Source organism: Garra rufa, chromosome 19 (genome assembly GCF_049309525.1).
Source record: "Garra rufa chromosome 19, GarRuf1.0, whole genome shotgun sequence".
NCBI lineage: Eukaryota > Metazoa > Chordata > Actinopteri > Cypriniformes > Cyprinidae > Garra > Garra rufa.
Window position 1 is genome coordinate 23060298 of NC_133379.1, and position 11232 is coordinate 23071529.

The window sequence follows — 11232 nt, forward strand, 5'->3', positions numbered from 1 at the left end:
AAAAGATGTTTGCATGTAGTCTACAAAAGAAAATACAGTTGAATTTATAAAAATTACTCCATTTAAAAATTTTAATAAACCTGAATGATCCACAGCTGTGCTTTATATGTTTAGTGAGTGTTCTTGAGTCCCTTGTTTGTCCTGAACCAGTTAAACTGCCTGCTGTTTTTCAGAAAAAAATCCTTCAGTTCCCACAAATTCTTGGTTTTTCAGCATTTTTGTGTACTTTCTGAATTTCCTGAACTTTTTTTTTTTTTTTTTTTACAATGACTCTATGATTTTGATGGAAAAACGTCTCGGGTTACTATCGTAACCTTAGTTCCCTGAGGGAACGAGACGCCGCGTCAGGAACGCTATGGGGAACGCCATTGGCGGGCAGCACTCTGAATCATGTCTAACAACCAATGAAATGACGGGAGTGACGTCACAGGCGCGGTGACGTCATCGACCGGGAAGTATAAAACGCGTGCGTTTGAAGCCGGCGGCAGCTCTTTTAGGAATGAAGCGAGCGCCGCAGGGTGCGGGAATTATGGTCCGAGACGCGGCGTCTCGTTCCCTCAGGGAACTAAGGTTACGATAGTAACCCGAGACGTTCCCTTCCGGGAACTCGAGCCGCGTCAGGAACGCTATGGGGAACGAGACTACCTACTTCCCCATAATTTCCGAACCCTGCGCAGTGTCTGTGCCAGCAGGTGGAAAGGTAAAGAGCAAGAGGGATCCAAGGCTCGGCCTGTGCTACGCCAGGACGCGAGAGATAAGGCCATTGTCGGCATTCCGCGGACAAGAGGGCACTGCAATCGCCGGCCCTTGGGCTCACGGGGAAGACAGTAGGGGCCTCTGCCTGGTAGCCAGCCAGTGCATGAGGCACTCCTCAGTCTTGTTCTAAGACAGACGAGGAGTCTTAGTCCTTGGTCAGGTAGTTTCCGGAACCAGAGGGACCGCATTACACTCGGTCTGATAGCATACTGCGTCAGAACACGAGGACAAGTAAGCCATTGTCTAGCATTCCGCGGACAAGAGAGCTGTAAGGTTCTCGGCCCGCAGGTGCACGAGAATAGAGACCTCCGCCTGGTTCGCCAGCCAGTGCAGGAGGCACCCCTCGGCCCTCGGGTACACGAGGAGTCTTAGTCCTTTGTCTGGGGATTCAGCCATGACAAGAGGGACTGAAAGCTCGGTCTGAAACAGCATCAGAGCGCGAGAGTAAGAGCCTTTGTCTAGTTTTCCACGGACAACAGGCTAAGTATTTCTTTGTTTGTTTTGCAGATCTCTTAGTTTGGCGAAACTAACTTCTCTTCCTTCCGCAGAAGGAATGCGCCTTGAGAAGTCTTCTCCTGGCTAGGGAGGTGGCTGCCTCTCTAGGCCTAGCGCACTAGGCCGAGAGTACAGCAGAGCCTGGAGCGGCTCTGAGGTCAAGCTCATAATACCTGACGAATGTCAGGGGCGAGGACCAACCCGCAGCATTGCAGATGTCCTGGATGGGGACACCTGCTGTCAGAGCTCTTAGAGGCAGACAGTGGAACCTGTCAGGGTCTCAACCTGAGTGCACCACCGAGGAAACCATACCGACGAGCCACCACGAGGGGCGTGGTAGGCCAATAAGCCGCCACGAACACCCTCAGGATGGAGTGAGCTGGTTTTGTGGGTTTGCGAGGACTCAGTACTGTACCAACAGGCAGTAACTTGGTCTAGATGGTGTTCGTGACACCATGAAGCAAACAGGTTCCACTTAGGGTTTCCTCGTAGAGGGAGCTCTGGATAGGAGCAGGGTCTCAACAACCTCGGTTGAGAGACCCGAGTCTATGAGTTGCGCCCCCCCAGGGGCCATACTCATACATTTCCACCTCTCCATGTGGGGGTAGCAGGCCGCGCCCCCAGCTTGAGAGGGAAGGTCCAAGACCATGGTTGGACTAGCCGTGACGATGCCGGCATGCTCTTTCCAGAACTCCAGGGTGCACAGTGATCGGGAGAATGCGTACAGACGCAGCCTCGGCCACGTCTGTACTATGGCGTCCAGTCCGGGCGGACCTGGAGGCACTAAGGAGAACCAGAGAGAACCTTGCGATATCTATCGAGTCGCCAGAGGTCCCATAGTCTCCATGCTTCATTACTTCCTGATGAAGCCTCGATCTCCCGACCGTGGAGGAAACGTGTGACCAGGGGGCTCTTGCCCACTGAGAGGCCACCTAGAAGGGCGTGGTAGGCGCTTATAGCCGCCACGTAACCTTCAGGGTGGAGTGAGCTAGCCCTGCGGAAAGGCGAGACTGTAGGAACTCCAGAACTGTACCCACCGGGCAGTTGACTGGGTCTAGGTGGCGCTCGCGGCACCATCTCGCGAATAAGTTCCACTTAAGGCCATACAGTTTCCTCGTAGAGGGAGCTCTGGATTGGAGAAGGGTCTCAACAACCTCGGTTAAGAGACCCGCTCCTATGAGTTGTGCCCCCTTAGGGGCCACACCCATAACCTCCATTTCTCTGGGTGGGGGTGGCATATTGCGCCCCCAGCCTGAGACAGGAGGTCCCTCCTGACGGGAATCTCCCATGGAGAGCCATCGAGGAGAGATACCAGGTCCGAGAACCATACTCGTGCCGGCCAGCGCGGGGCTACTAGTAGCAGCCACACTTGAAACCGACGGACCCGTTCCAGAACTCCCGGGAGCAGAGCGATCGGGGGAAAGGCGTACAGACGCAGCCTCGGCCACGTCTGTGCCATGGCGTCCAGCCCCAGTGGAGCTGGAGGAACTAGAGAGTACCAGAGGGGACAGTGCGATGTCTCTCGAGTCGCAAACAGGTCCACCTGTGCCTGGCCAAATATTCTCCAGATCTGCTTCACCACCTCTGGGTGAAGCATCCATTCCCCGGGCCTCAGCCCCTGCCTTGACAGAACGTCTGCTCCCACGTCCAGAGATACTGGACTGCTCTCAGGGAGAGAAGTCTTTCCTTAAGACCATAGGAGGATCCGGTACGTCAGCTTATATAAGGGGCGTGAGCGGATACCTCCTTGATGATTTATATAATAAATCCCCGCAGTGCTGACTGCAGCACGTGACGGTTTTTGGGTCTGAAAGGAAACACTTCAGGGCGTGGAACACGGCTAGGATTGCTCCACAGGCCTGGGTTGAGCGGCCACTCATGACCGCCTCCCCATCCGGTGAGGGATGCGTCCGTCGCTAGCTTGGTGCGGCGACGAGGAGCTCCTGGAACCGGACCCTGAGAGAGAAACCAGGGTTTCTTCCACATGGCCAAGGCACGTAGGTAGCGCCGCGTGACCTTGATCTTGTGAAATGGGTTTCCCCTCAGGGAGAACCCCCTGGTTTGAGCCACCACTGAAGTGGTCTCATAAGCAGCAGTCCAAAAGGTATCTCGTTGGAAGCAGCTGCCATAAGACCTAACAGTACTTGGAACTGTTGACAGTGAGTGGCGGGCCTAGCTTGACCGCATTTACTGCAGTAAGGATCGACTCGATCCGAGCAGGTGACATTCGTGCCTGCATCGTGGTCGAATCCCAGATTACACCTAGATAAGTGGTTTTTGTAGTGAAGAAAACCCACTCTTGTTGGTGTTGAGCCTCAACCCCAATTCTTTCATGAGAGCAAGAACAACACCTCGATGTTGGACCGCTAACTGTTCTGAGCTGGCCAGAATCGACCAGTCGAGTATGCGGATGCCCTGGAGTCACGGAGGAGCCAGAGCAGCATCCACACACTTCGTGAAAGTTCGGGGTGAGAGAGCTAGGCCGAAAGGAAGTACTCTGTATTGGTGAGCTTTGCCCCTAAAAGCGAACCTGAGAAACTTCCTGTGTTGTGGAAGGATGGAGACGTGAAATCGAAAATGGGCCGAAGCCCTCCATCCTGGGAACAATGAGGTACTGGCTGTAGAACCCAGACTCTCTACACCGAGGCGGGACCACCTCGATGGCCTCCTCCCTCAGGAGAGTTCTATCTCCTGTTCGATTACCAGACCCTGCTCGGGGTTCACCAGAGCTGTGAAAATACCCCGCTGAAAGGTGGCGGCTGGAGCCGAATTGAAATTATTTGCAATAACCTTTCTCTACAGTGCGCAGTACCCACATAGAAATATTTGGCAGTAGTTTCCACGCTGCCAGAAATTCTATTAAGGGAACCAGCCCCTCGCGGCTGGCTTCTGGATTTATCTGAGGAACTGATTTGGTGACCTGTAACAGCGAGCTGGCAGGATACACCTGAATTAGTTGCTCTTAAGACCCCCGCGGGGGTTGCGAAGTCTGTTCGCGGGAGATTGTTCCAGATCTCCAGAGGGCCGGGAAGGTGTGGTCACCGAGTTTTTCTATGGTGCACCGCAGACCTCCCCGAGAGGGGCTGCCCTCATCGGCCCTATATTTTTATTTAATTATTTTCCATAAAATCAGGGCCGTTTAGCCGAGGACCTCTTAGACCGAAGCACGACCCTCGGACCGGGCTCGGTCTTTAAAGCCCCCGGTCAGGGGTGTTGCTAATCCCGCCCTCTAGGTGTCACCGGAGGGAAACGGGCTGCAACGCTCCTATTATAAGCCTCTATGTGAGGAGCTGGTACACGGCTGGGGTTTTATTTCCCGTCAAAAACCCCAGCACGTGTATCTTTGCTGATCAAGCCTGAAGTTTTCTTTAGGCGGCTTGGAGAGCAAAGACGGAGCCTTCAAGAATGATGCCTAGACCGGGGAACAGAAGCTGATAGCGTCTGTTCAACCCGCGGCGTCATCTTTATTTTCTAGTTTTTTCCAGATCTAAAAAACTCAATGTAGATCGGGAAGGACAGAAAGCTCCGTTTGGAAGTGCTGACTTAGTCCGCAGGAAGCAGAACGTTTGCTTTTCTGCGGCTCATATTTGCTTATTTAGCTAATGCACAGTCAGCACAACCACCAGCTCATCATACTGAGGCGATCAGGGGGGGCGGTTGAATACTTTTGACAACGTACTTCACATCAACCTCCTTGGAGGAAGATATGGAAAGCGTTGAAAACCTTTCCTGGAGGGAAGTAACCGCATTGCGGGCTTCCTTATCCAGAAAAAGGTTTAGATAGGGTATTTTTAAACACCCGTCTCCCGTCCCTCTAATAGATCGAGCCGCGATCCCAACGAGTGCAGCTACCGCTCCGCCTCGGCGGAAGCGGGGCCAGACCCGCGAGAAACGCTGGCGAAGGCTCCCTCCTCGAAGAGAGCCTTCCGTGGAGCACCCGCAGTGGAGATTTTAACGCTCACACTGTGGACAGTCAGCCTTTTCGAGGGCTGACTGTGCGTGCTCTACACTCAAGCAGACCGCACATAGACTGTGTGTATCCCCACCAACAATGAAGCATTGGCAGGGAGGAACACACTATCTATGTGGCTGCTTGTACCGCCTAAGTTTCTTAACTTTCTTTCCCCCTTGGTTGCATTTTAGCGGTCATACTACTCAAATAAAAGCCGTGCAAACTGGCACGAAAAAACAGCAGTATGACTGGGACAGACACAGACACAGAGCGCTCTCGCTGAATGACAAAAGCTGCCGCCGGCTTCAAACGCACGCGTTTTATACTTCCCGGTCGATGACGTCACCGCGCCTGTGACGTCACTCCCGTCATTTCATTGGTTGTTAGACATGATTCAGAGTGCTGCCCGCCAATGGCGTTCCCCATAGCGTTCCTGACGCGGCTCGAGTTCCCGGAAGGGAACGATGCATTAAGAGCCAGGGGTGAAAACTTTTGAACAAAATGAAGATGTAAATTGTTTTCTTATTTTTCTTATTTTGCATAAATATCATATGTGACCCTGGACCACAAAACCAGTCTTAAGTAGCATGGGTATATTTGTAGCAATAGCCAAAAATGCATTGTATGGGTCAAAATTATCGATTTTTCTTTTATGCCAAAAATCATTAGCATATTAAGTAAAGATCATGTTCCATGAAGATATTTTGTAAATTTTCTACCATAAATATATAAAAACTTGATTTTTGATTAGTAATATGCATTGCTAAGAACTTCATTTGGACAACTTTTAAGGCGATTTTCTTAATATTTAGATTTTTTTGCACCCTCAGATTCCAGGTTTTCAAATAGTTGTATTTCAGACAAACATTGTCCTATTTTAACAAACAATATATCAATGGAAAGCTTATTTTCAGCTTTCAGATGACGTAAGAATCTCAATTTCAACAAATTTACACTTATGACTGGTTTTGTGGTCCAGGGTCACATATTGTTTTTTTTATTTAGTACTGCCCTTCAGAAGCTACAGAAGATACTTACATGTTTCCCAGAAGACAAAATAAGTTAAATTTACCCTGATTTTCCCATTCTTTGAAGAACAGTGGCCAGTAACTGTTCAGGACATACATACTCATTGACAACTATCACTAAACAATAAAAGCACAGCTGTGGATAATTCAGGTTACAACACAGCATTAGGAATCAATCGTATGTAAACTTTTTGAACGGGGTCATTTTTATAAATTCAACTATTATTTTCTCTTGTAGACTATATGTAAAAATCTTTTATGTAAAATATCTTATCCAGGGCAGTATTAAATGAAAAATAACATGCATTTTGTATGATCCCTCTTGTTTTGCTAAAATAATTAACATTTTGCAGATTCTGCAAGGTGTATGTTAAATTTTGACCTCAACTGTATATATATATATATATATATATATATATATATATATATATATGAGAAAATATTTATTTATAAAAAAATATTAATAAAATATATTTTTATTTACATTCTGTTTTTGGCCCATTTTTTAATGTTAAGAATTTAAGAAGAATTAAAAACAGTGAAACAGACTGGTACTGCCAAAAAATAAAATGAAATGTTTTTCTCTTGGGGGAAAATAATACAAATTTTTGATTACCACAAACAGGAATTTAATTTGTGGCATCTTTGGGCTTCTGTTGGAATCTGTGAAATGCTCAGTCAGTTTATTTTCTTGTTAATTACATTATTATATGTGGATTTCATTTAATTTATTCTTTTGAAATTTTGAAAATTAGTCTGGAGTCGGTCACTAATGTATGGATAATGTATAGAGAGTTGACACATAACGTGTCCATGAACTTTTTTTCCAGTCTCATACATAAGGTACTTAATTGTAATTGTCGCATAATGTTAAGATTTATTAACTTGCAATTAGACATGGTGAAGGCCACATTTCTTGATTAAATGTATACGGCTTGCGAGATCTCCATTTTAACCTTGTGGTTAAAACAAGACAACTTCAAATAAAAGACAAAAACTTCCCCTTATAACCTTCTCCTAGAATGCCAAACATTTCTCCTTTTTTTATGAGAAAAGAAAATTATATGTAGCATCTTGCAGCTTCAGTAGGTCCTATAAAGAGTTAGTTCACTCAAAAATGAAAATTAGCCCATTATTTACTCACCTTCAAGGCATCCTAGGTGTATATGACTTCCTTCTTTCAGATGAATGCAATCAGATTTATATTACAAAACTGTTCTTGCTCCTCCAAGCTTTAAAATGGCAATAGGTGGGTATTTCTCTGCAACAGTCCAATAAAGTGCATCCATCCATAATAAAAAGTGCCTTACATAGCTCCGGGGAGTGAATAATGGCCTCCTGTAGCGAATCGATGTGCTTTTCTAAAAAAAAAAAAGTCCATATTTAAAACATATTAATCACTTTTCTTTAGCTTGCGCTACCAGTTGTACACAGAACCCACACATGTGTGATCACGGGTTAATGATATGAATTTGCTTCTTTCGGAAGCTGATCTGAAGGGCCTTTTTAGTTGCTTTTGAAAACTAGTGAAACAACCAAGAAAACTAGCAAGAAATGCTTTGAAATGCAAACAACACAGAAGCAGTGATGAAAAACATGCCGGCTTTTCATTGTAACAGCTAGAACTAGCATTGATTGCGGAATTCAAAGCCCCTCCAACCATAGGATCTCAGATCACCATAGTAACCAGAGATGGGCAGCAGAGTAAATGCAGTACAAGCTAAAGAGCGTGCGCATGTGTGCGGGATGGAGCCAGGGAGTAAAACTGTTAGCAGATTGTCCCAGCTGTGCTGTTCAAACAGGCTTTGAGGAGAAAAGGCTTTAAAGTGGCCCCTGCTGTGTGGTCCACTTCATTATTGATCCCTGCCTCACTGTCTCCTAAAACACCCCCCTGAGCCCCAGACGGAGCCTGAAACACAAAGACATTCCGTCCTTCTTCCTTTCACTTGGCGTCTGGAGTTGTGTGGAGGAATGACTTAAAAAAACGGGATTGTTTTTAAGTGATGAAATGATAAAAGTCATCATCTGCTCACCCTCATGTCTTTCCAAACCTGTCTGACTGACCTAAAGCTGTTTTTCACAAGAAAACCTTGACTTGGTTTGATTGAATCATTCTTTCGAGTCAGACCTTTTGGTGAATTACTTGATTTAGTTCACAAAATAGCTCTGACCGATTCATTTACAAATGGACATCTCTCATGTGTGGATGTGGATGTCAAGATTTGTGTTTCATACTGTATAAAAGTCATAACGTATAAGTCATACAGGTTTGGAACGACATGAGGGTGAGTAGATATAATGGCACAATTTTTATTTCTGGGATGAATTATCTCTCAAAAGGAGTAGTTCACTTCCAGAACAAAAAAATACAGATAATGTACTCACCCCCTTGTCATCCAAGATGTTCATGTCTTTCTTTTTTCAGTCGTAAAGAAATTATGTTTTTTGAGGAAAACATATGTTCTTCTCCATATAGTGGACTTCTATGGTGCCCCTGAGTTTGAACTCCAAAATACAGTTTAAATGCAGCTTCAAAGGGCTCTAAATGATCATTTTGAGCCCTTTGCATTTAAACTGCATTTTGGACGTTTAAACTCGGGGGCACCATAGAAGTCCATTATATGGAGATGAATCCTGAAATGTTTTCCTCAAAAACCTATTTCTTTACAACTAAGGAAAGAAAGATAAACATCTTGGATGACAAGGGGGTGAGATCTGTAAGTTTTTGTTCTGAAAGTGAACTACTCCTTTAAGGACTCCCTTGTTTCTTTAGCACTGCTGTTTAGGTTTAACTTCAACTATCTTCTTACTCTCACTCTCTCTTTCTCTTTTTCTAGAGTCTGGATGGTAACGTGATCGTACGCAGCGATGCCCGAGTGTCCTCTCTGACTCTGAAATATGTGCAGTTCACCGATGCCGGCCAGTACCTCTGCACTGCCCGCAACTCCATTGGTCAGGACATCCAGAGCATGTACCTGGAAGTGCGCTGTAAGCTAAACAACAAACTTCTCTCTTTGTCCTTTGTAGGGTTATTTGTCTTCTTGTGTTCAGGGCAAATGTTTCAGAGCTCAGTGAAGTGGACAGATTGTGATTTCTCAATGTTCCTGTTGATCTTTGTCAGCTACTAGCCTTTGTAGGCTAATAAAACACCAGTAAATGGATGCTGGAACCAAAAATAAAACCGTCAGGGTCTTAAAGGGATAGTTCACCCAAAAATAAAAATGACACTATGATTTACTCACCCTCAAGCTATTGCAGAAGTATATGACTTTCTTCTAAAAAATGTCCTGGCTCTTCCAAGCGTTATAATGGTAATTTGTAGTGAATAGACATTGAGATTTTGAATTCCAATAAAGTGCATCCATCCATCATAAAAAGTGCTCCACATGGCTCCAGGGGTTAAAAAGGGTTCTTAAATCAATGTGTTTGAGAAAAATATCCATATTTAAAACTTTATATACTTTAATATTGTATATACTTATATACTTTATAGACTGTAATCTCAAACTTCGGCTAACTTTCATACACACGTTGATGAGAGAGTGGTGTTCACGTGGATAACGTAGGACCTGGCGAATGCGGAAGTGCATTGGAAAGTGCAATACAAAACGCCAGTCACAAATTAGAAGTACAAAATTGGGATTTGTCAAGAAAAATGTTGGAGGATCTTGATATAAGCAAAGAGGAGTTGGTTTTCCTTTGCTGTAAACAAAACGTTGTTCTTGTGAGAGAGCGGTAGCTATAGATTAAGGTTTAGAAAGTTTTAAATACAGATTTTTTTTATTCACAAATGCATTAATATGCCTCAGAAGGCCTTTAGTAACCCCTTGGACCCATGTGGAGCACTTTTTATGATAGATAGATGTACTTTATTGGGCTTCAAAATATCAACAGCCATTCACTGACATTTTACTGACATTTTTTAATGTAACACCAATTCTATTTGTCATATACACCTAGAATGGCTCACGGGTGAGAAAATCATGGGGTAATTTTCATTTTTGGGTGAACTATCCTTTTAACTAACTTAATCATCAAGACTAAACACAGCAGTTAACTTTTTGCAAGTGAACAGAAGATCCACAAGTTAAACCCAGCATGAACCAGCCTAGACCAGCAAGGAAATGTTTTGTATTGACAGATATAGTATATGCAAAAGATTCGATTTAACAACAGAAATGATTTTTGCAGCAATTGGTGGTTTGAGGGCTTTTTTATATGTCTGCTTCAAACAAATTAAACTTGCTTTGCACCAAAAGCTCAGTTAAAATCACAGTGCCATATACTCAAATGTGTTTTATAGCTTTTGGGCTTATTTCTAACATTCAGAGCTCTTCATATGAAATGAAACACTGCCATCTTCACATTCTTAAAACTCAATTTTGAAAGCAAACACATATTTTATCAGATTATGTTTACTGCAGTTGGCAGAGTGCACTTTTGTGCCATTTGCCAGGTAGGGAATTACAGTAAAGCTAGCTTTAAAGTTATTTTCTTCTGCTTGCGCATTTTTAAGCATTCCCACAATCTAATTCAGAAAAGTGGGAGGGAGTGAAGCTTGAAGTGCAATGAAAGTCTAATTGGATTAATTTTTCTTGCCCTAAAAATCTTCTCCCGTTCCTGAGATAGCATCACAATGTGCAACTGATAGAAATTGTGTGGAAATGCAGTTTGCCACAGCCCGGTTTGTGAGTAATCAGCTTCTTGGTTGAGTGCACGGAGCGTTTCGCAGTAATTAGCGATAAGAAAAGGTGCTTTGTCTGCTTCAAATGATCCTAGATGAGATTGTTCACTCCCATGCTCAGGGTTAGTCTCTCGTTCTGTTTTGCATGACTGTACAGATCTGGCCATTTAAAATGCGCGCGGGAAGTAAAGTGGTCTCGCGTGACGCCGGTGTATTCCAAGGGAACACGGAAAATACAATGACATAGGAAAGACATGATCAGTAGGGGGCAGTCATGTAAAGCACTGAACTGAAGCGGCAGCAAACATCGCTCTAAG

The 11232-nt window shown here is 44.8% G+C and overlaps 1 protein-coding gene across 6 annotated transcripts in view; it reads left to right on the top strand.

Moving 5' to 3' along the window:
- Positions 1-11232, top strand: part of ncam1a (neural cell adhesion molecule 1a) — a 293753-nt gene that overhangs the window by 213700 nt on the left and 68821 nt on the right. For all 6 annotated transcript variants that reach the window (XM_073824852.1, XM_073824853.1, XM_073824854.1 and 3 more), the window contains one exon: positions 9069-9219. In XM_073824852.1, coding sequence (XP_073680953.1) covers positions 9069-9219 — 151 coding nt within the window. The remainder of the gene's footprint in view (positions 1-9068; positions 9220-11232) is intronic.